At 43.8% G+C, this 25,668-nt stretch overlaps 2 protein-coding genes across 2 annotated transcripts; both read left to right on the top strand.

The window, feature by feature from the left end:
* The first annotated feature begins 1,973 nt into the window (after positions 1 to 1,973).
* On the top strand, positions 1,974 to 20,775 carry LOC110979400 (indian hedgehog protein-like). The gene is given in 4 exon segments (XM_022235163.2): positions 1,974 to 3,063; positions 16,048 to 16,309; positions 18,133 to 18,216; positions 18,219 to 20,775. Coding segments are annotated over 4 exon segments (1,242 nt in total). The 5' UTR covers positions 1,974 to 2,760; the 3' UTR covers positions 18,812 to 20,775.
* A 2,155-nt stretch (positions 20,776 to 22,930) lies between these two features.
* On the top strand, positions 22,931 to 25,516 carry LOC110979393 (uncharacterized). The gene is made up of 3 exons (XM_022235154.2): positions 22,931 to 23,112; positions 24,060 to 24,244; positions 25,008 to 25,516. Exons 1-3 carry the CDS (start codon positions 23,040 to 23,042, stop codon positions 25,182 to 25,184), a joined length of 435 nt encoding a protein of 144 aa, XP_022090846.2. The 5' UTR covers positions 22,931 to 23,039; the 3' UTR covers positions 25,185 to 25,516.
* The last annotated feature ends 152 nt before the right edge of the window (positions 25,517 to 25,668 follow it).

The raw sequence follows: 25,668 nt of genomic DNA on the forward strand, positions 1-25,668 counted from the left end.
TGCCGGGTGCGGCGTTCACGGTCAAGTTCACCGTCCTCCGCCAGCCCGCAACCTCGCCTCCTTTTCACCCGTCAATCATTCATTCCTTGCCCCTCTGCTGAGCCCGTTTTCTGCACGATTGCCTCGTAAAAGTCTCCAGCGACACTCAATTTATTCCGCTAGATATGTGACAGGATTGACAGATACCACAAAATCATTCCACACCACCACCCTAAAGAGTTCCAAGTGGTATAATGTGCTATATTTAATACACTGTGCTCGTTTATCCTTGGGAAAACATGCTTTACCCCAGTCCATTTGAATTTTTCCACAAACTCGACACATCTCCCTGGTGTGATTTGGCGTATTAAACATCTCCAACATCCTTGCGGCTTCTTCAAACTAAAGAAGGCGAGTAATTCAGCTTTACGCTTTTGCAAACAAAACTCCTTTAGCACTTACCATTTCAATTTACTGAAGAAGTATTTTTAGCGTTGGTTTATGAATTACTCGGTTACCACCTAAGTTTGGTACTTGATTCTGAGTGAATACACTTAGCAAAAAACGGTTTACATCATTTTTATTGCTTCTGAAATCGTCCCCGTGATGTGTCCTAATCGAAACCACCAGAGGGGTGTATCCCGTAATTAACAAGATTGGTAGCCTTCCCCTTTTTTGCTCAATGAGACCAGACCGACCTGCTCAATGCAGGTATCGCAGACCAGACAGTGTCGTAATGCAAAAAAAATCTTCCCTCGCAGTATCGCTCTGCGCCTCGCTGAACATTAGCAGGGAATCGCCTCCAGGCGTTGACGTTCCTATTCACGGCAGATTGTCGAACAAACGATTCGGCCGCTGCTGTGCCAACAATGGAACGGAAACGTTACCGGCGATGTGGTTTTATTTTAAGGCAAGCTGTTCGCTACATTTCTCATAGGCGCACAACGCCTGGAAATTAGGCTAAGAGTCCCCTTGAACTCAACAATGACCAGAGCCAGAAGACTTCTCGAGGTGGGATTTCTTTTCAACGCAAGCACTACACAAAAGATCAACATTTGTAGACGGCCACAAAATAGGAACGAATGGCCAGAGTTACCCAATTCTCAAACAACATTTGCTGACTATCACCTCGTTCTCCTTTCTTTAGGGTTTTACAAATTTCAATTACTAATCTGCAATGAAAGCACTGGGAAGGGTATAATCGTGAAGTAGACTAGAGTGTTTTCTTTTAATTTCATCTACAGCTTGACTTTTATCAAAAGAATGTTATCGAACAATAAGCTGATTACATTTTTCGAACACACAACTTTGACGCACTCAGTCCAAATTCGTTTTCAATCAAAACAACTCAAAATACACCTGTACGCTCTGGGTTTTGTCGGTTTTCTTTGAGTTCGCAAAACTGTAACGTAACGTGTCATTTACTTTGAAAAATAAAATATTATATTTCAAAATGTCCGTGGTGTATTCTGTTGCAAGTACAGGTTAACGTCATGTGTTTGTAGTGTTCAACACCAAACTGATTCACTAATTCTCTCTTTTCAAAAACACAGAACTGTAAGTTTAAAGGCTGTAATGCAACAAGTAAAATTATCATTCTTTTTATTTGATCCTACAGCAGATAATAAACAAATTCGTTCCTCTTCCTTCTTTCCTGCAGAGTTCTGCGTCGGTGAAAAGGAGATCCCTTTATAGCTTTATACGCTACGGGGGATATTTCTCCTCAGAAATCTTAGATTGCTCTTGGAGCAGTTCTGAAGTCACGCAATCAGCTGATTCCATAGGCGCATCACGTAGGCTTATCCAACGTTAACTGCTCTAGCGGGACACCTGAATTATTGATAACTCGCCCCCTTATCGTTCCTAGTGAGGCTTGGGCGCTGCACAGCGCATCATTGAGACGCCTGGTCACCGACTGGTTTGAGTTGGCGCAGTTACTAATGGAGATGAAGGCATTAATGTAGAGAAGACGACCTTGCTTTCAGATGTGCTGTTACGTGTTGGAAGTGCATCGTGAGCCATTCATGAACCTGGCCGTGCTCTGCATTGTGACGAGAGTGTGTGCCGCAACCTCGTTACACGCGATAATATCGGTGATATCGATGACTGCACACTGACTGCAGGCCATTGTACGTTGAACTATCCTCACCAATGTGATTTTGGTTTAACAGTACTTGGGCCAACGCACACCAGGCCTGCTCACGTGAGTCAAGCGGCCTGGCCAACTCCAACAACCGAACCGCTAGCCTTTGGACACCGTGCCGGTTCTTGTCATGCCGGTTGGGCCAATCAGGGGCCGGCTTCTGCCGAGCCGTCATCCCTCTTGTGTACACTGCAGCGCACTGATCTTTGACGTGTCTGTGGCGCTGAATTGGTGGTCTTTTACCCCTGGTGGCCCACCAAAGGGCACGCCTCGTCCCGTACAGCTCACCTACCAGTTTAGTCTCACACCTGGCCGCGACCAGTCCCGTTCAGATGCTCCTGATTCGCTAACACCTCGCCAGAGCTCGGCAGAAGTTACACCAAGTCTTCCAAGTTCGTGGTGAAACAGTAATCCCGAACAGATTTTACAGAAGCCATCTTTTGGGGTTTTGGGACAAGGTGTTGTGCATACCGACTGATTGTAGCACACCTATCGGCAGATTAAACGATTGCGACACTGTGTTAGACAAAGTGCACAGATATGGCGTCGTCAAACGGACAGATACCCTAGCACGCACGAAGCAACGCATCTCCAACGGATTGCGGACTGTGTAAAAAAATCATATATTAGGCAGCATCATGCCACGTGCTGACAAACTCCTCTTGACTTTCTTCCTTGCCTGGCTCCTCCTGAGTTCCACTGCGCGTGCCTGTACGGGGAGGGCCAGCCAACAGTCCAAAGTACCGCGGCAGTCTACCCCGTTGACGCTCCGCCAGCGGGTACCCAACGTGTCCGAGAACACGCTGGGGGCAAGCGGCCCGCCCGAGGGCCGAATCCACCGAGACAATCCCAAATTCGACGAGCTCCTGCCCCCGAATAACAACGCTGATATCCTGTACAAGGATGAGGAAGGGACGGGAGCTGACAGACGCATGTCCAAGGTGAGTGTTTTAAATGATCCCCTCGGTATTTAGACAAACGATTGGCCTATTGAAATGCTAGAAGTTCACAGAGTTCATTCCTGTTTACACTATCTCTGAACAGTAAATGATCCTGAAGGGTTCTCGATGCGGAATGTATCATTCACATGTTAAAGTTGCGCCACAAAGCGCCTATGTGTATAGGTAACATTTCCATGGCTCTCAACATCGTTTTACGGTTCATTGATAGTCTGACAGTCACCGAATTCATTGATAGCCTGTGATTTTTCACCGGATTCATAACATGATTAGGTGCGTTTTTCTGCACTGACTACAACAGGGCCTAAGCCCTGTCAGAAACTCATGTTGGTGAGTAGTGTAAGGTTTTATATTTACCGTAGCTTAAAAATATAGGCTCACATGTTGCAATTTAATGGCAGAGGAAGGGAACTGAATGAATTGTTTTGTTAAAAAACAAAGTATGAGACTCTGTCAGACTGCTCAGAGTGGCAAGCTGGACCTCAAAGTCAATACAATAGCACCTGTCAAAGCTTCTGTTCTGAAGGTAATTTGAAATAATTGAATTGGCTTTATGAACAGATGGGTTTATAATACTGAAACATGAAGGACATCCGATATACCAGGTGTTATCATAATGATTCAGCACAGCAAATACCACAGCGTGTAATACGAATGGGTTAATACATCACATATAAAAGTCTACCAAAAGTGACCACTGATAGGCCACCATACAAGTGTTGACTCTTGGGGGCAAACGGAGTGACTTATGTACACACACCCGTGTACGGAGCTCCGCAGTGTAGGCCCTAAGCGTGGGTTTTTTTTTTCTTTAGTAAGGAACACTGCGTGTCACAGCTAAACCGTACCAGCCGGGTGGATTTTCACATGAGATCAGATTAGTTCTGCAAATTTGATTTTTTGGTTGCAGAATTGGCACAGGGGGAAATTCCTGTAAGGTTCTCCGGTATACTTGGGTACTAGCTTGGGAGAAAAAATAGTCGTGGAAGGCTTTGTGCCTGTCCCGCGCCGTGCAGTCGCCGGTGTTTCACCGTTTTCGTTTGCCTAGGCGATCAAGCGTCACCCTCGCATTAGCACGGTGGGGCTTAAATATGGAAATGAAGTGAAAATATTTTCGCAGCTTTGCGAGTCACCCCCGTGCATTGTTCCGCCGGGACACGGTGGTTTAAGGGCCGCGGTACAGGGTCTCAGTGGATCGGTGCGACGGTGTCCCACACGGAGATCATCCGAGGATTTTTGGGACCTTTTTAGTTTTAAGAGATGCGATTTTCTTACCTTGGGTAGCTGAAGACGAAACTTTCATGGTTCCTAGTGTGCACTAAAATATTCTAGTTTTTTTTAAAGAACTTAGGTCAATGTATTTCAACTATTTTGCCAGAAATGCACGTTACTTCAAAGAAGGTGTTTTTACAAAGATTCTTTTATTTTTCGGGAAAGATGCTTATGAAATGGGCTTTCTATTCAGAGCCACATTAGAAGATTTGGTTGCAATGGTGTTTGTTTTATCTCAGTCTGTAAAGTTTGTTTATGTGGCACTTTCTGAGCGAAATCTATTAGTAGTTACAGAGGCATTCACGAAATGTAAACGAGGTCAATATGGAGTACTTCTCGAGACATTGTCGTCTCTACTCAACACAGAGTTCACTAACACCTGCCTTGATTTTGGCGCCCCACCGCTACACCCTCTCGACAAGCCCTCCCCCTAATGCCTTACATCAGCACTTGCCCGATAATTGTCGCCAATTCAGAGTTGATATTGAAGCACAAAAGAGCAATTCTAGGCCTCTTTTTTCCATCCCCAGCCGCTGAATAGAAGGAGGTTTTGGTGGTTGTTCAAACAAGGTTAGACACACACGCCGACACGGCTACGGTGGGTGGCACAGAGATGTCCAGACTTGGCCAGGATTCCGTGTGGAAGTTCTACGGCTTCGACACTGAAAACATTTGGCTGACCTAGGTTTCCCTTTTCTTGCGGCTCTGCTAAATCCAACAATATTATTTTGTGCTTAAAATGAGCACCCCCGTCCAATATGACAAAATCAAGACAACTGCAGAATAAAAAAGTTCCGGATCGTGTATGTATTTGAAAAATCGCTGAGTTTTGAAAATAACGTAGGTCTGAAGCAAGTTTCCAGTCCAAATGTCTGGCGAGCAGAGGTATTCTACTGTTGTCTGATTGTTTCGTCACGTGAAGTAAAATGTATCTGGTATTCAGTTGCAGAATGGGCTGTTATATCTATAGCAACGAGATTTAAATGAACAAATTTGGAGTAGGGAAGGACAAAACTGAACCTGTTGGAAGTTAGTGGAATTAAATGTTCAAAACTTAGCTAAAAAAATTCAGAAGTACAAACACATTGCAGCTGTCACAGCGATTAATATTCTGAAACATTTACTCCTCACAATACACTTTTTTATAACATACAACGTTTGATACAGAAAAAAATCCACCACATTAGCTAGAGCAAGAGGACCCTTTCAAAACCAGACACTATAATTGTACATACCGTACATAATCAATGAATGACTTTAAAGATTCCCAACTATTAGACATGATACGATTCTTTCTCCCACGCAAGCACCCGGATCCCTTCAAAGGATGAGTGTGGCCCGCAGGCTCACCAGGACGGCTTCGGCAACAATATTGACCTAATTGGAGCGATCTTTTTAATAACTTCTTCCCCGCTCGTCGCGACACCTGTGCACGAAACCGCCATAGTGGCGCTACCTGTCGTTTCCCTGGCGCGAAATTATGACGGCCCGTCTAATAAACAAGATACTATACCACCGTATATCGTGTCGGCACCATGCAAGAAGGTATCGAACTCTTGCGCGGAGACGTCACCCACGACTTTGTATTTATAAGCATTCGTATATTTGCTGTGTCGTCAAGAGGCGAATAATCACCTCCTCAAATGCGGATCAGAAATGGTTGAAGAATACCATCGCGAAAGTCCAAAGATCAAGACTCGTAGAAACCGTAAAGGGTTGGGAATGGAGGCAAAAAAGGAATTCTCAGTAGGCCGGGGTGACGCGTAATTTTGCGGGTCAGTGTGACTGCGAATTATTTGGGGTGGGTCAATAAAGCTATTAGGTGGAAGTTACTGGCCATTATCCGGGGTTTATGTCGAGCAGTGCGTACATGTACAACTAGCTTGGGTAAGCATTCCATCGGACAATCAATAGTCTAGAATGTTTTATGACAATTCCGTAACGAGAATTAAAATCTCTGCACATGTCAGTTCACCGATGATACTACACATTATTTCAAAGTTGGTTCCTGTTGACTGCTTTGTTTTCTACACAAATTGGACCCTGATATACATCTGTGCATTGGGAAATCCAATATACCTACCGCTAAACATTGGAAGTCTGCGTTTGGCTGAGAGTCAATTTTCGCATTTCAGCTTGACCGGATAGTAACTTCTTTATTTTGCACCAGCCCGAAAATGTTGACAACCAAACTCAAGCAGAATGTCTAGTTTAAAATTATTTGCTTGCAAAAATAATCATTTTTTTCGTAGATATGTAGGCCTAATACAAAACTGCTGCAAACTGCTTGCTGACTACAATGACCTAAAATAGAAATCTCAAAATATTTGGAGGCCTGACGTTTCGATTCTAGCAGAATCTTTCTCAAAGGCATTTTTTTCGTGTTCGTTTTCTCATTGCAGTGCCTTATGGCAAAGCTGTGCCACATTTTCCAGATGTTCATGTACTTGTAAAAGATACAAAGTTTAAACAAACGCACGTGTTGAGAAAGATTGCGAGATTGTTCTCAAATCTGTTCGAAACACGACACCGCGGCAAGAATTGGATGCCGTTTCGCGAAGTTTTCGTGGCAAGTTTTACGGGACAGTTACCACCACGTGTTCAGTGCTGATTTTCAAACTGTGCGGTTGCCGCTCTGTTAGAGAACACGTGATGTCGGTCTACGAGCAGCGACGGGAGGATTTTAGTCGGTAACAGTACACGCGTGATGCAATCAATACACGTGGGTGCGTGTCTTTGCCTGTCGGCAGGAACTGGCAGTCCGCGTCATCAGAAGGAATTCGCGGGTAAATTGACTTGCGCTTGTTCATAACACGCTGTCGTTGCATTCTGTTATATTGTGGCTAACCATATGGTGTATTGTACCACATCGTAACATTCTTTACCTCTGGGTTATGAATGACCCTCATTAAATGTTGTGAGGACAGAGTGAAAGTTACATATCTTGATGTTCATCGCTCTCATCCGTTGTTAAAATGAGCAAATTCGTTCCTTAGATTTGAAGTTTGGAGAAGCGGCAACTGGTTTGGATTATGAATTTTCGGTTACTTATGGGCACAAACGTCCTCCTTCCAGTGCGATTTCAAACAAAACAGTAACATCCTTTTATGACCAACTGGAGTAAGGTCTTGAGGTATTGAGCCTTAGGGAGCGATTTCGTTTAGTATATAAAAAATACACACCGTAAACGTATTAATAAATTAGGTCCAAAAGTGTTGGCGTTAAGTTTGAAAAGCTCAAGGAAAATCAGATTAATCAGCATCTAGAATCTCTTGTATCGAAACTTAATTTTGGCGATTTTGGTAATCAAGCATTTACGTTGCGAAATGTTCCTGCCAGTCATAGGCGACGTTGAAAACGTCTATGGCTGTCATAATCGCCGACTTCCTCGACACTGTCAAAAATATTTTTGAAAAGTGATTTTTTTTTGCGTGTGACTGCCTCGGACTTGACAGGCCTGTCACTCACGGCGTTATCGCTGGCACGGCGGGGGCATTAAGTGAGATCTTAAGGCGAGGTTTGTCGCCCAAAATGGGAGAGGCGGGCTTCCAGCCAGCCGGGCAGAAAAGCCGGCCACAATGCCTACGTATTCAGGGCATGGCGGTGTAACAACACTCATTACGTCTCCATCGGTGCCGCTCGACAAAGAGGGAGATTTCAGATTCCCATAGCCGGTGAATTTGTTATTTTCCCCGTTGGTCCGTCGCTGGCACGAAGGTGGTTGAGTTTGTTCTTTTCTTTTTACCCTAGCCAAAGAAAGTTCATTTTTACAGGTGGATCCCGGGTCCCGATCCCCCAGTGGGTTCCTTCAGCCGGAATTCCCCCTGGGTGTCGGGGGATATTGCCACGAACAAAAGGAATGAATAATCAGTCACTTTTCGGCTACAGAATGCCCGAATGGCGGCGCACTCACATGTGTATTGAAGGCAGGTTTTTGAGCAATGATCCACACATGCACTTGTTTAAAGTTTATACCGCACGATACACGTCTTTTCAAGCCTGGTGGGTATGTTCGAACAGATCAATTGGCTAGCCACCTTAATAATTACAAGGGGCAAGAGAACTTAAATTTACCGATCAGACTCTGCCTGAAAAATTGAAATGTGAAGACTTTAAAACAATAATTCTCACTGTCTTGGACGAACACACGGGGGGTGTCGCCTTATCTGCCAGGGCCGTGTCCAAATTCTCGGCTGCGACTAGAAATTACGTACGAGTCTATGTTGTTGTGGTCGCAGCCAGTTTCCATAGAGTCATATGCAATTATAAGCCGCAGTCACGTGATTTGGACTTGGCCTGAGCTGAGCCAATTCACCCGAGATCCAAACACAAACTTTAATGCGGTTTAGTTGGTTATCTTTTCTCTCTGAGTGTCCTACGCACAACGGTACATTTAGGAGCTTGGTTACTTTTTATTTTTGGACATCGTCCCATGATTGGATGGAGTTTTTGCCGAGTTGCGGGGGTTTCTTCGAGGACGAAGCGGAGTAAACGCCCAAATTCACTTATTTTCATGCCGATTTAAGCGCTCCATTGTTACGTAAATGTAGGTGATTAAAAAACTCTTGTCTGGCAAGTAATTTTGGTTGTTGGTTGTAACGCATGGTGCAAACAGAAAGCACTATTGACTCTGATATTGGTTTCCAAGGTTTTATTTATGGGATATCGAAATGATAAGTGTCTGCAAATCGAGGTCAGAATCGTTATCCCGAGCGGTGAACAAACTAACATACTCCGGCATGCACTTTGCCAAATCCCGTCCAAGGGCGTTTCTCCTGGCATTTGGGATTGTAAGCTAATCAGGCTGTAACAATGTTGCCGAGAATCAAGTCATTTGGTTACAGGAACAACGCAAAGTGCATCAGAAAAGACCGCAAGAATTGAAGCCAGAGGCCGTTTAAGGCTTTACAAGTCGTTCCAGAATTATAGAGAGTCGAAAAAGTATTTCATCGTTCTCTGACAGACTCTAAAATTAACAGGTCGACTGGTTTTAATTATTATACAGTCTTATGGTAGGCGCTTAAAGTGTCCATATTTCTCATTTTAAGAAACGGAAAAATATCATAAAATATCGGAATCATGACGTTTTAGACCTTCATGGCTGTTTCTGGATACCGACCCCAAAGTATACATCGATAATAAAAGCAATAAGAATCGATTTTGAATCCAAATGATAAGTCGAGATCATATTTATTGATTGACAGACCGAAACAGCGGTTACCCCTGTGAGGTATACTTGTATTACTATCGTCCACGTGCTTAAGCTGGATTAAAATGGTTCTTCAGTTTTACTTATAATTATTGACGTATCTGCCGGTACATGTCATATTTTTGCAGCCTTCCATTATACTCTGTCATTCAACTAGATAAGTAAACTGGAGTTGACGGTGGGTTGGGTGTTTTAAGTCCGCTTGCGCCGGTTTACCGTTGAAGAAAAACATTAGCATTCCGCTGAAACTTACAAGGAAAGAAAGATTCAGGCCGTACAGGTGTCAATCAGATGTCGATATATGAACTGCCCTCGGGCATGTCTAGTTGAAAAATTGAGATCCGAGTTGACTGTGGTGACGTGCATGGACTTATCTGGATTGCTCAAATGACAGCGTGGTTTGATAGATTTCATGAAAAGTCCGAGACGGATTCGGCAAACCCACTCTGTATACACTCATGAGGTGACAAATCCCACATTTTTTGGTTGGAATGACAGCTCGCCTGTTCCCACGTCAAAGTTGACAGAGAGTGTTTGGAAAGGAGCGGTAGAGAGCCCCGTCTTGGGCCTGGGCAAACACGCACCGCGCTGGCTCTTCGGATTAAGAACTTGTCCGTCACGGCAGTCAATCGTTTCCTGAATGGAACCGGAGCAAATCTAAAATAAAAACAAGCAAACAGAAAGCTGGAATAATAGTGCTGGGTTTTGTAGCGAGGATCGATGCCTTTACATGCCTCGGCCAAACACAAAAATGGATGTGATTACGAAAGTGGGTGCGTGTGTGTGTGTTGAACAAGACCCATGAGCTCAAATATTTAATTTTTAATTAAGTGGTATTTTTGCCGCTACATTTTTCGCCCTACATACTTCAGAAAAGCGACCGATTATTCCAGTACATCTTCTGATTATTCACCTAAGACTCATTATCATTATTGTGGAAAAAATAAGCAATAAGTCTAATCTGGAATATAAAACATCTGCATACCATTTGCAAAGAAACAAATTCAGCCCCCTTCAAAAGTTTGGAAGCGCTTTTACACACTTTCCTTGCTACAGTCTACCGATTTCATTCGCATTAAACAGAGACAACTGTTTTGACCTGGAAAAGTAATTCATAAAAGGAACACGATACTACAGCTCCAAAATGTATAAAGGCGGTCCCCGCTCGTAGGAGCTGAGGGTAAACATTAGAGCATCATTGTGGAATGTCTGACTGTATTGTCGAACTTTTTAGCGTGCAAGAGGGGAACTGGTTGCCTGAAGAATGGCGCGGAGGTCGGTCGCCTCGATCCTTCACCCCGCTCCATCACACCTGAAGGCCGGATCTGTATTATCCTCCCGCCCGACACTCTCTTTTTTTTACTCCAGAAACACAAAAACTAAGTATCCTGGACTATACAGTCTAATAATGCCCCCGCCGCTTTCGACTTTGCTGTAGATCCTCGTCTACGGTTTCTATTTGAAGTTGGCCGGTTTTACCGTCTTCGGTAACCAAGGCAGCGCCGTGCACTTTGTGGCATCTGAACGCGAGGCCACTGAACTAGATCGTGGATGGAATATTCCACACAAAAAAGCACTATACAGAATTGGGACCCATTTTCGAAGAAATAAACGCACATATTTTGCCAAACATAGGTGTGTTTTTGTAAATTGGGGGGGGGTCGTTTTTGGGCCTGTGTCTCGTATGTGTGAGAGGGTTAGCCTTATGTTGTCAACGCAATACCGATTTATGTACATGTATTTCTTCACGTCTATGGGACATCTAAAACACTGGCTTCGTTTCCATCTTGGGCTTCGCCCGATTTTTTACTCCTTGGTTGGGGGAGTCTCTCTTATTATGAGCGATTTCAAACTGTATCACCGATGGGAATATTTTGTTAAAATCTGGGGAACCCAACAATTAATTCATTGTACAAAGTGTTGCAGTTTCACACAGCCTTAATGCAAGGACACTGTTTGTAAATCACCAAATCAAATATCTTTAGCGAGCAGGGACAAGTCGACCGATGGAGAGATAATTTCCACGATTAAGACTTAATCTGCTCGTCTTCACACCCGGACAAAGCTAGCCGCGCTTTCATTCCATAACTCAAAGTTCGCTGGATTATTTGCCCTGCGATATAAACACTGACAATGGGTTTATGTGATAAGAATCACTCGTGCTTGCGAAACAGTCGATTGTTTTTTTCCGGCAGTGCATGCGGGGGAACTTTCTCAGAAAGTGTGGCCAATTTTTCTAGTGTTTTCAGAGTTCACTGTAGGGTTAGTTGGGTGATCGGCAAATTTTCACGGCTTTCACAGTTTCGAGAAGGCAAACAGGAGAGAGCGATGCGTCGGAGCCGTGTTCTTTGCTCAGGTCCTCCGCAGACCTCGGCTCTTCTCGCTTGCTGGCTTTAATCTATCACAACTTTCACACTTTGGCGGTGACCATCTCACCCCCTTCTTTGTCGGTAACACGCCGTTTAATGAAAGGTTGCCTTCAGACATCGTGCTTAATCCCAGACGCCATACCGTCCGATTGTTTGTCCGGCGATCACTGCATGGAAATAAATATTGTTCATATCGCCCACTTCAGGTTATGGACGCCTTCTTTAGAAAATAGAGTTTCCACTTGGGTCAGCTGAATTGTTGGCAATAGTTAATGAACATCCAGCACTAAGATCCCACTTGAACACGCCAAGCAATGTTATTAAACATCAGTTAACAAAAAGTATGCATCCTTTACGAAAGTTAAGGGGTGTTATTTTGAACCGAGGGAAAACCACGTTGCCTTTTAAAACACCTCAAATATCACCTTTAGGTATAACGAATCTCCAAGTGTCGGCACTCCAGCTCCCTCTATACAAAGTAAATTACTCATCATAATTGTCAAGATCTCTCCAAATGCATCTGGGGAAATTGCCCAAATTAATATTTGCACCAGTACTTTAAATAAACGCTGCTTGGTTGAAGCGATAGTTTAATACTATTCTTTCGGTCTAGCACCATAAGTCTGTGTCATTATACAGTGTCTTAATTTTCTACCCTTGTGGCCTTATCCCCCGGAGACATTAAAATAACATTTCCGCTTGTGTACTCGGCGTCCTAATTTGTATTTGTCCGGCCACAAATCCCAGGGTCCATTGTCAAGGCTCCCTTTGTTGCATTTCCCCCCAGTCCAATGTTGTCCGTTTCGGCAACGGAGGTCTTTTCACCCCCTTAACCGCGTCCGTCCCCTCAAAGTGCCGCGGTGTGTACCGATATACACCCTCGCGCAGATCCGGCCCCCGGCCCACCGGCATGGGAGGGAGTGCTTAACTTTTGTCTGGGTTCCTTCACCTTTCCTCCCCTCCACCTTTGTGCATTTCACATTTCTGGGGGGAGGGATTTTGCTCCAAATTTGCTAACATGTCAACAGTTGTTACCTTTAAAGCAGATTAGCACAGACCTCGTTATACTTTTTTTCACCAATTAAGTCGCAGTTTTTAAGTGCACCAGAAAGTTTGGGACACTAACACCTGTATGTCCATGGAACCATTTTTCTTTTCCAATTTCAACTAGAGACGGATGTATAAAGCCCATGTTAAACAAAGTTATCTCCAGACAGCCTCTAATGTGCTTGCGTTGCGACACAGGAGCGTTTTTCTAAGCCAAACAGTCGAGGAACCCGAGAAGTTCGAGGCTTTGAGGGAGATCAGCGAAAGGGTTTCCCTGTTTTATGGCCATCTTGTCTCCTGTTCACTGCGCCTCGACTGTTTAGACTACAACCACACGAGGCTGGGGAAAGATCGAGAAAAACCACAACCACTTATTTTTAAAAATTGAAAAATTCCTATACCAAAAATTACATAAACTTGACTGAAGTTTATTGTAAGAGACTATCTTGTTATCATACGTTGAAGAAAAAACGTCGTTTGCGGTTATTGCACGCAGTTGCCCCTGGCGAAGTACTTTTTATGTTGTTGGAGTGGAGAAAAAGGGGCCAATTCAAACTAGACGGGGGGATTTGTTCCAAAAGCGAGGAACAATTCCAGGCCATGCACAGTTCCGTCCTGGATTTCACGGGCCGCTCAACACGTCAACACAACTGGGGGAAGTGATTGGCATTTCCCGCCGCTGTTACTCCCGAAGGCAACTCGTACTATGAGTGAAAAGAAACTTTCCCTCAAAAGGTGTGGAAATAAGGGGTGGACTTGTTCGCTTTAATTCGGCTGTACTCGAGGCGAGATGGCAGTGGGGTGGGTTGGGGTGTGTGTGTGGGGGGGTCCTGTCAGTGGCTACTTATAAACCCACGGCCCTGAAGGTATTAGATTCATTCCAACTGACGCTCGTCAAAAAAATGACAATTTTGAACAATAACGGAAATGTCCAACGTTTTGGCAAACGGAATGATCCGAAGAAGCGTCGTTATTGTCATGGGTGGGGGTATGAACTTTTCCCAAAATGACTGACCAAATTCTCTCATTCGCGAAAGGAAAAAACTGGTAACATGTCTCCAGGGGGTGAAAAAATTCCCTGCCCCCTCCCCCTCTGGATATGCCGGTTATTTCATGTCGGAAACAATTTCTCCAAAGGTCGGGGCTTACAACTTCAAATGTTGTTTTCAACATGACAGGTAATTTACAAGTAATCACATGGTACCAGTTGAGAGTTTCGAAACACTGACCAAGCATTTCAAGTTATTCGTATGAGGCATTAATACCTTTAGCTTCAGGGCTGCTTTTATATATATATATATAAATATTTTATTTCATTGTGGTTACAAAGGAGTGGGAGTTGGTGCTGGCAACCGAACCAAAACAAAACAAACACAAAACAGGGGGCTGAAAAGGTTCAACAAAGCCACTCGTGCAAGACACCAACTGCCAATACAATCCAATAATGAGTTTGGACCTTAATTGACATTGTCACCTTCTGCACAACACGATTTGATTTATTCGATTCGGTTAGGTGACAAAACACACTGCTCCCTAACAGGGCCGAGTGTTATGATCGTCCGTGCACGCGTCAGACATTTAAAAAAAACTTTTATCGCCTTCACAACCAAACTTGAACAACTTGTGGATCGGATTCGGTGCGCCAAACTGGATTAGATAATGACCACAAAATGACAATCTGCTATCGTGGTAAACGTCAATATGCTGGAAACGATCGAGCATGATTGTATGCGGGTACCAATGATTTTTGCTTTGGACCTGCACAATACAAGTAGGCCTACTCCATCCTTCAAACTAATTTATTTTCTTACGTTGTCAGTGCCGGCAGACAACATTACGATCATCTTTTTTTAATCAAACCTAGAAACCAGGACACAGTGACAAAAGTTAAAAGCCGTAAACAAGTCGATTCCCTTTAAATGACGGTCGAAATTAAAAGCCCGGACTGTTGTAAACAAAATGGCGGGTACAAAGGTCCTCACCACCTGCCCCCGCCACCCTTGAGAATAGCCTAGAGACAGACTGTCATGGGAGCCGTGGGACCCCAGCGGTAAAGACAAGAGACTCGACTTGGGGTTCACTCACGGTCATCTTGGACTTGGAGTACAAAAGGGTCTCAGCCTATTATAGACTCGTGCATAAAGGACATACATAAAGGGCCGAAATTTTGCCATCGAAGTGACCGCAGTCCTGAGAGTGACGACTCGTAATGCTTCTCTGCATGTATGGGAACTTGATTGTTGCCCGTGTTACCGTATACGTTCTTCGGTTTGGAGCCCGCGCGGAAGCTTAAGCAGGCGGAGATTATATCCGCTAGGCACACTCCACGAGCGGCGATTGCCCCCACTTCAGACCAAGCTCCACATTCTCAAGAGGGGCTGTCCGTTGATTTCCGCAACTGCTGCAGAAATCTGGACACCTGATGCAATCCCACTGAAAACCAGCAGAGCGAATCCTTTGAAAAGAGTTTTATTGGTGAAACGAATGAACACCTGGACCACAACAGGCCACGGTCAGGCAATTCAAGCTACGTCATGCAGTGACGTAGCAAGATACAAGAATTTTTTTTCATGATAGACTGGGGTCCAGTCCTGAAAGAAGGACACCTTGTCACCGCCTTCACAATGCACTGAATATAAACTGGCTCAAGTCTTAGCAGATATGATGCATAACACTTACTGATAGTAAAAATGAAACCCTAAACCCCATGCCTCAAACATGTGGAAAAGAAAATGGTGAAATTCAAGTTACCGTATAACTCGGCACAAGAAGAAGGCAATGGTCAATGCTTACACTGTTACCTTCACAGACCAATTGCATTACGGCAGTGTCACGTTAGGTGTCAGAGAGTTACTTCGTATTTCCACCATCCAATTGGGTACCAGTTTCTCTTTTAAGTAGCAAGAGGACACTTCAGCTTTTAGCCTGCTCAGAGAAACAAATACAACAATCGAATGGTCCGAGTCCGCGTGTATGGTTCAGGCCGCATGAGCAAAACGCCAGCGCCATAAGTGCCAAAACCCGCTCTAACTCAACGTTTCCATCTGCTTCTCTGGTTTGATTCAATAGAGATGTAAGGACAAGCTGAACTCCCTGGCCATCTCCGTCATGAACCAGTGGCCTGGTATCCTACTCCGCGTGACGGAGGCGTGGGACGAGGACGGACACCACGACGAAAACTCCCTCCATTACGAGGGCCGGGCCGTGGACATCACGACGAGCGATAAGGACCGGTCCAAGTACGGCATGCTAGCCCGCTTGGCTGTGGAGGCCGGGTTCGACTGGGTCTCCTTCGAGTCCAAAACCTGGGTCCACTGCTCCGTCAAGGCAGGTAGGTCCTTCCGCGGCCGCGGGTCGAAATTGGATCTTCTTATACGGCCGGTCTATCTTTCAGATGCGATGCTTTTGTCGCAAACCTTAGTTTCAAAATGCTTCGAAGCTCTGGCTTCATTCTTTCGAGCCCCTTGTCGTTCAAGGCCTAGTCCATCATGTATCGAGGCCCATTAATTTGAAACTAGTGGTTGGTCTCTGGCATGAACTCATTTTGGCTAAAACGCAAGTTGTCACTGATGCTGACGCTCGAGTCGAAATACCGGTGAAACGTGCTGACTTATCCGACAAAAATTACATTTTTATCAATGCGCATGCGTTTAAAATGCAGACAGATAAACCGAGCACTACACAAAATGACGATACACCAAGTACCGATCTAGCCAATAGACTGGCATTAATCGGGGCCATGTTCAGAATGCTGTGATTTTTGTTCTACTGGGAATTTCAGCATTAACACCTGGAAAATAGCCACACAATCTTGCCTAACAAAATAAAGGATTAACGATCAATTTTGCTTAGGTTGTTCTCACTACCAACGCTGTCAATTTGGAAAATCTGAAGAGATGTATAGGACCAATATATCAGAAAATTCAAAGGCTGTGATGAACGATTTCTTTTTAGCGAACTTAGCTTGAACTGTGTTTTCCATAATCGTAGACGGGTGCTCTCTTTGAGTTTGATTTGGCCCTTTGGGCAACTGATTATCCTTTCATTCAGGTTTATACTCTTCACTGAAAAACTGCCTGGGTTAAATTTTAATCCAAGGAAGGGTCAAAACTGCAACTACCCAAATACGGGCTGTGTTAACCTAACTTTGGGTTGAGAATTACTTTCTGTTTCAGTTTTCACCCAGAAAATGAGTGGATATTAACCATTGTTTGGTTAAAACAACCCATAAATTAATCACCAAAATTGGGTTGAAACAACTTAAACTATTGGGTAGTTGCAGTTTCACCCTCGCTTGGGTTAAAATTTAACCCAGGCAATTTTTCAAATTTGAAGAATAGTATTTTAGATCCGCATACCGGATCATTCCGGGGCATTCCGCCGAAATATGACAAGGAAATTTTTTGTGCATTGAAAAATGCCAACAATGTTTGCATTTCTGGTTCTATTTATGCCATTGTCAAGTTAATGGTGTTATTTGCGTCTGTCGGCTGGTCGCGATGGCATCAAAAGAGACGACAAACCGACTTCAACTTTACTTTGGCTCGATTTACCCCCGCCATTGGGCCACGGCATGATAAATTCCGGCCCACCTCAAGATAGGGGTGCCACAAGTTCCTTTCGGAAGCACAAATGAGTTGAGTTTAACCCAGTTTGTCCAGAGACGTAATTGTGCGTCAGTGTTTGCCCAGCGAGATATAGGAAAGACCAACAAAAGGGTCGCTTATCGCGGCGAACAAAGGAAGATGTCGAATGCGAAAACTATGAGGTCAAAGGTTGAAGTTTATGTTGTCTTTCTCGACGAACTCTGCTGCAAAGTAAACGGGGGTTGTTTGCATCGTATACGGTTGTCAATCTGATTGTTACGGTCGCATGTTCGGCAGTTTATGATCACAATACTCCTCAAGTAGAATCTGTACAGAAACCAAAACAGAAAGAGCTGCCATATTTACCAAAGGCGCCTTAAAGAGGCCGAATGCAAAGTCGGGTCGACGTTTTCAATCAGGACCAACTTTGAGCCAAGTCTGCAAACGAATTACACCGAATAAAGGATTCCCCAAATTTCTGATCAGCAACACTTTTTATAAAAAGTATTGTGAAACCAGTTTTTATTTCTGACGTAAGAATAACGAGGATATTGTTCTTTTCCCCTAGATTCTTCGGAAGCTGCGAGGTCTGGTGGTTGCTTCCCGGCTGATTCCGTGGTCACTCTGCAAAATGGCGAAACAAGGACAATGGCCCGACGATCGGCGACAAGGTCAAGGTGGTGGACAAATCCAGTGGACTGGTGACCTTCAGTGACGTCATCACATTCATGGATCGCAACCCTACCAAGGACACACTGTACCGCATCATTATGACTGACCGCCCCGGCTACACGGTGACACTGACCCCGCAACACGTGCTCTACGTGTCGGACACGAACTCTACCTTCACCGAAAGCAGAGCCGTGTTCGCCAGCGACGTCCAAACCGGTCAGTACCTGTACACCACAGTGCACGACCACGACAGAGAAGGAAGACTCCGGCCGGTCAAGGTGACCGGTGTGTCCACGGTCTGGAAACCTGGGGCGGTGGCTCCCCTCACATACCAAGGCACGTTGATCGTGGACGGCGTGGCGGCGTCAAACTACGCCGTGTTGGACGTTGACTGGGTGTCCCACGGTGTCTTTGCGCCGCTGCGGTGGTGGTACAGCATCAGGCAGTATCTCGGGACACCAGTGCAGAAAGGACTGCCCACCAACGATCAAATCCATTGGTACCCTGCTTTTATGTACACAATCACAAAGCCAATCTTTGGTAGCTGGTATCACCCCGATGCTCTAGATGTGTAGCCATGGTGTTGGAGCCGCAATGGCGCTTCCTGATTGATAGAAACTTCCAGCATTTGAAACTAATCGTATGTATTTCGTGATAAACGCACCTTCTGTGCTTCTACACGGAGAACACCACTCCAAGTCTATTCACCAAGGATACAGCAACATTTTTTGTAAAAATTAAGTGGCAAGCGTTGATCGCACGTATTAATACGTCACTGTAATGTGTAATGCGATGCAAATGAATTTCATGTGATACTGGTTTTTAAACATGTGGTTGTAATTAGCGCGTCACATTTTCAAACGGCGAATTCTCATAGAAGCTGCATGGTTGTATGCTTAGACACAACGCAATCGACGCAAACTTGTCGATTAAGTCTTCGGGTGAAAGAGCCAGTTTCTCTTTCAGTGGTACCTGGTTGTGTTTCCATGCAGGTGTGCATTATATTTAAGTTGGGGGATGGGCTGGGGCTTTCAGCTGTGTGAGCCCAAACCAGGTAGCAAATTAACCCAGGAAGGCCGCTGTTTCATATTCTCTATGGGGAGGGCCACCCCAGACCTCATTTATCCAATGACCAATCTTTCTGAAACTTGACAGGCACATAAAAGACATATACCTGCATCTGCGGGTTTCTACTCAATCGCATATGAAATTTTAGGGTTTTTTATGGCTATAGTTCATGTCCTTGCGCGGCCGGGCCCGCTTGGCGTGTGCTTGACTGAGCACATGCAAAACTTTTGAAAACTTAATATTTTGGCCGGAAAAAGGACATTTCCGGAGAACTCTATGTCCGATTTTCATCAACAGTGGTTAGAAATGATTAAACTTCCACCATAAGTAGGAAAAGTCCTGAAAGTTCGCCACGATAAACATACATTGCGATAACGTCGGAAAAGTAAAGGGCAGATTTCACCCGGCTCTTTTTAGGGTTCAATTGGCTATTTTTAAGATCAGCCCTCTTCCCCTGCTTCTCAAACCTCGCACCCCTACTGCACCTGCATAATATAACTCGCGTTGTCGTTCTTACGGTTAATTAACTCAGCGGAAACGACGTTGTGATGGAGCACTTGCGAAGTTAGTTATACCAAGACTCCATTTTTCTTTCAAAACGATATTTTTAAGGGCAATGCATCTTTCCTATATTGTGGTTAGCTCAAAGAAAATTCCAGACTTTAGCTAGAATTCTATGCTTTCCAGTTGACGAGAGCTCACGATGCTTTAGCAAACGGTGCCAAATTATTTAAATTTTAATTATTCATGGTCAGTGGCTGATATAGCTGACATATATTATATTTAATCTGGTCTTTCCCCTTCAGCAAAAGCCACGGGACTGCTTTTGAATTTTGTTTAATTTTGCTACTTTTAAAAAAAATGCCTCTACCTCAATAATGGCGGTGACGTTTCCATTTAGACTGTAACTGCGTGTAACAATCCACGATCTGATGTTCCGTTACAGTGAACGGAACGCCCTCCCTTATTTATCCCGACAAAACCAGAGTAAGCTGTACAGCGGTGTTGTTTTAGGAATACCTCTCGATTTCACATTTAGCATTCATGTATTTATGTATTCCCTTTCTAGAGCAATATGGCCATGTTACAACTCATAAAGGAAAAGGTATTAAGTTCTACTTGGACACTGACAAAAATGTGTGTTGTGTGTAAATGTTTCGGTCATTTGTGCATAAAATACAACTATGCATTTAAATCTAATTCCTATTGATACCTAACTTGCAAAAAAGGAACATGTACCGTGCGTCATCTCATTTGCATTCGTAAAAGTTGTTTACTTTATATTAGGCCGCATTAGCAAATAGTAGATTTCACTTTTCTCGACGAACGATCCAATTTAATTTGTAAATCTGTGTTGTATAAAGTCAAACTTTAATGCTTCAATATGCAAAACTGTACAAATTTAGATGTCAAAATTATATATATTTGTTTTCAGCTGTTTTGTGTTAATATAATAAATTGATTTCAGTTATTCGTGCCTTTTTAGTTGCTAAAGTGGGAATTGTCAAACTGTACAGTGCGTAAAATCTAAAAAAAAAAAAAAGTGGACGGATACGTATTTGTCAATAGCTACATGATCAGAAACTGTGTACGCACAAAGAGATCTTTAAAATTGGAGGAGATGCCCTTGCAGCTGGTACTCGGTAATAGTTCCTTTGACGTGGTAAGGAACCATTGAAAAGGGTGCAGTGCAATCTCTGTATAGACTACCGGCATCATGGCACAAGTTCGAATATAAAAGACCATTTTTAATTGATTTCATTTTAAGTCGTGACTTGCTGGAACGTGTGCGCTAATATACCAAAATGAAGGTCCCCCACTTGTACACAGGAAACTTTGGGCTCCTGGCCACCCCCCCAAAAAAGCCGACTGGACCTGGTAAACATCGTTGACTTTTAGCGAGCCTTTGACAAAGGTTAGTCGAACAACATAACCGTGGTTCATGACTGAGGTTTTTCATCCGTCAAGCTGCACTCGCAGTGTACTAATATTGTTATGCATCAGGACGTGTCAGACTGATCAGTAATTGAGAAAAACAAGCAATACAATTTTGGGGGTAATTATGTCGAATACCATCCAAAATTATGCACCAAAAACTAGACGGACCTTCCCTCCAGAAAAGTCAGCCTGTGCACATTCACTATAAATCGAATCTCGGTCAAATTCGTTTGTATAGCCCGGCAAGAAAACTTGAGTATAGTGTGTGTGTAAGCTACGATACCTCCCCTGTAAAACCGATCACTTACCGAGGGCTTTTGTTTTGTTAGAAGTAGTGGTAACAAAACTAGTTGTCAGAGGAATGCCTACGCATGTACTGTACGTTCTCTTTCGTTTGAGGGGGCGCCCTTCCATTTCCAAAGCAGAGTTGAAGACGAGTTTTTTTTTTTTTTTCGTGACAACTACTCCTTCTCTTACAAGATAATGGCTTCGCTTTGCACTGTACCGGTGTGTACTCTGGAGGTGCTTTGTTTTTTAGAATCATCAGTCTCAGAACTTTGTCTCAAGGTTGCTCATATTCTGAATAAATTTACACCGCAGGCAGGCCTACAGCAAGGGATTATGAGTGGGCCCTCGCAAAATTAAAATGTTAATAAAAATTACCGATAGTTACTAAACGCTGCTTAGGGAATTCTAGAAGAAGAAGAAGAAATTTCACCTTAAAGGAGACAATCCGATAGTATGCAAATATCGCGGAGTAATAAATCACAGCTGAACAACCATGAAAACTAATGGCTGTTATTTGTCATTATTTGGAATGTGTCCGAAAGTCTAGGCCGGCAACGGCTAGAGTCTGTCAGAGACAAATGGACTGGAAGCACAGAGTCGACGGTTACCACTGGCGCAACGTACGGTTACACTCCAAGAACTGAAGCGTTAAATCTAGTCAACGACCATTCTTTGAAATTGTTGAATTCAGCGTTTCAGATGCTGAAATCAGCATTTTACATCCAACACTGGCGGTATACTGTTAATTTAGCATCTTAGAGTGTAAACTTTGGAAGTGTTAAATTAACTTATGAATCAACTACATTAAGCGTTGGATTTAACATTTAAAATACTGGATTCAGCAGAAAAATTCTCGATTCAACACTTCAGTCAAACGGTGGGCACTGACCGGACCTTTGTAAGTGCTGGATTCAACACTTCACTGTTTATACAGTGTACCGAGGGCCGTATAGTGAATCCTTTTGGGAAAAAAAATGTGCTTGAAAGTAAAAGTGTAGATGCGCAACTGCCGACTGTTTCAGAAACTGATGTTGTGGAGTAGCGCACATAATATGCACATCTAATGCGTCAAAGGGATTCCCGCGCCCGCCCCCGGGAATGAGAATGCACCAGTGTACCTAAATTTGTACCATCCATCACAACAGAACAATAGGGGCGATTCGCAATAGTGCACCACCATGAGTTTGGCCAATCACAGCGCGCGAAATTTGTCGACCCTTTCCGAACGCGCATTGGGTCGACAAATTTCGCACAGTGTGATTGGTCAACGCGTTGCAATCTCTTGGTGTTGCACTATTGTGAAACGCCCGTATTCTTCTCTTCAGAGGAGATTTGGTTGAGCGCGTGGGTGATGTACACGCGCGATGCGCAGAGACTTCACGCGTCACACGCGCATCCGTTTGAAAAAATTATTCTGCAACAGCGTTTACACACGTTGGCCAACCAGCAAATGAGTGAGAATTATGGAGTTAGTTGAAACTTTTGGGTTAATACAACTGTACCATTGACATGCAAAGACACGACAGAGTAGTCGTTGGTGTCATCATTTTCACGTTTACCACTGTGGCTCCAATAGTGCTGGGTAAGTCGGCCGACGAGTTATAAATGTGACGATGGGCTTTTTAGGGCCTAGTTGAATTTTCGGTAAGTTAACCACATCACCCATTTCCGCAATTCTGAAACTGGGTTTTGTCGCAATATTTAATTAAGCGGGTAGGGCTATACGAGGGGGAAATGACAATCAAAATCGAAGTTGGTGTGGAAAGTCTTGGAAAGGCCCTTCAGCAAGGTATAGTATATTTGGAGACCCCATGATAGAAGGGAGACCTAGGCCTACACTTTAACTTTTGAATTAACACTTGGTTGACTGTGACATCATGCTCAATAACTGTACGGTTGATGTTGTAAAAAAGGGGGCAGAGTTTTGAGGGAAATTATGAGGGGAAACCGTAAATGCACGTTTTAACCCGACACAAGTTGGGTTCAAATTTGCATGGCTGGTTTACCAGTAAAAAAGGTCCCATTTCACAATTTGAAATTTCCCAGAAAACAGGGTCATCGCAACAAAGAGAGCGTTGCTTTTGTTTTTGGGGGGGCTGACCAGTTTTTCAAGATTAAAATGACCAAAAAATCGGGGGTCCCCAAATATACAATCCACCTTCAGCCAAAGGCGAGTTAAACTTTTGCAGGCTTTTGTTTTCTTCTGCTTAATTGATCACAGAACTGTGTTGCAACATGGCATCAGATGGTAGGCCTAAAAATTAGACCTACTGTTGTAGCATATTCTCAAAACTTGTGTTTTTATTCGCGGGAAACTCCACTCCCTGCGATTGAAATTTGGGACAAGACGAAATCGAGTAAAGTTCCCCCGATTTTTTTTTTTCACAAAGCCCGGTATTCAAATCTAAAATTTTTGTAGTTTTCACTTTGGAATCGTCTGGTCCCTCTCTTCCCTTAAAACAATAAAATAACTAATAATAAGATCACGATAGATCAATGTGCGTATTTGAAAATTATTGTTGGTTTCAGGCTTACCTGTGTACTCTGAAGTTGATGTCACGGACTTGGGCTCGAAGGATGTACCTGTAAGGCTTCGACACAAGGGGGCGACATTTCTCCTTAATGGAGGACCAAATTCCCTTGGGCAAAAACCTAACGGCACAAATGCACCAGCCATGCCAAGATATGGTTCTCTGAGGATCCGTCGATCACCGGTAGGCGTACATTCTAATCGTATCCCCTAAGATTCTCTGATGTCATTCAGGCCGAATTAGTTTTAGCTCTTCCCATGCTATTGGTTTCACCTGAATCGCGATGTACCGTATCTGGTCTGGTTGAAACATAGTTCTTTCTTTAATCAGTAATTAATTGTAGTCCAAATTAGGCCCCTAATCTGCGAAAACCACACCTTTCTGTTGCATAGAAAGCAGACAAATACACACGGCGTCTATTTTGCGTCCACAAAAAGCAGGATGGTGAATGTTGACAGTGTTGGGACTCAACGTCTCCAGCGCTAGGCTTTCAGGTCTGAAAGGGGGCTGCCAAAAGGGTAGAGCGCCCTCAAAGGGTACGACACGCCTGTACAAAAGCTATTTAAAAAAAAAAATCAGTGTACCTGTTTCTAAGGGCTCTTCCAACGATATGAAGTCCCTTTCCGGCAAACCCAACTGCTACTTATGGGCACCTTTTGCACACATAGATTTTACAACTCATTCCACATTGATTTGCCATACAAACAATGGACACTCTAGAATGCACCAAAAATGCACCTGCACAAAGGCACCTTCAGGCTTGTAGAATTATTAGCTATGCCATTACGTCATTACCTCAGATTATTTTTCTTTTCCAATTTGGTAGAATTTTTTTAAAAAGGACTTGGTGGCTTGCTTGACTCAAGCGAATTACTAAATATCCAAACATGTATCCACCCCCCAGGACACCAAATTTCTCACCAGTGTTTACTCATTTCCTATACAGGATGACGACTACGCGTACGAGGATGGCAAGCACGAGGATTATTACGAAGGGGGAGGGGCCCAGGAGGTGGGCGGAGGCAGGAAGCGTATGATCGCTTTCACAATCTTCTTCATTTGGGTGTGCTGGGTTATCATCGCTTGCTCCATCTTGCGGATTGTGGCCAAGAACATGGCCTGAACCTTGCTTTCTGGCAGACATCGGTATTTCCGTCTACACAGATCATCTCAATGCACTTTTGAGAGTCTGCATTGTAGACGAGCGTATCAGGCTTTGTGAAGAGATGGAGAAAGATGCCCCAAGGAAAGTGCACCAATTCATGTCGGTCATGCGACTATTCAGTTTGTCTTGTAGAACAGTGGCAGTCTCAGTATTTGTGTCTGACATGGAAAGGGGCACAGGAACATTTGCTCTTTGATGTCAGAAATATTTGATGTCCATAAACACATGTTAATGAATTTTAATGTGGCGATCTGATTCCAAATTAAAAGCTGTTGTTTATTCAGTGTAAATGAAGCTCCTGTCGTCTTTTCCTTCATGGAAAGGTATCAACATCTCATCAGCATCAACAAGTTCAACAGAAGTTAACAAGCACAGCATAAACGCTTGTTGACTTTAATGTGTCAGTGACACTTATCTAGACTTCAATGAACGCAAATACCAG

The sequence above is a fragment of the Acanthaster planci genome, linkage group LG08, assembly GCF_054643075.1.
Source record: "Acanthaster planci isolate LZ-2023a linkage group LG08, COTS_SCS, whole genome shotgun sequence".
Taxonomy (NCBI): Eukaryota; Metazoa; Echinodermata; class Asteroidea; order Valvatida; family Acanthasteridae; genus Acanthaster; species Acanthaster planci.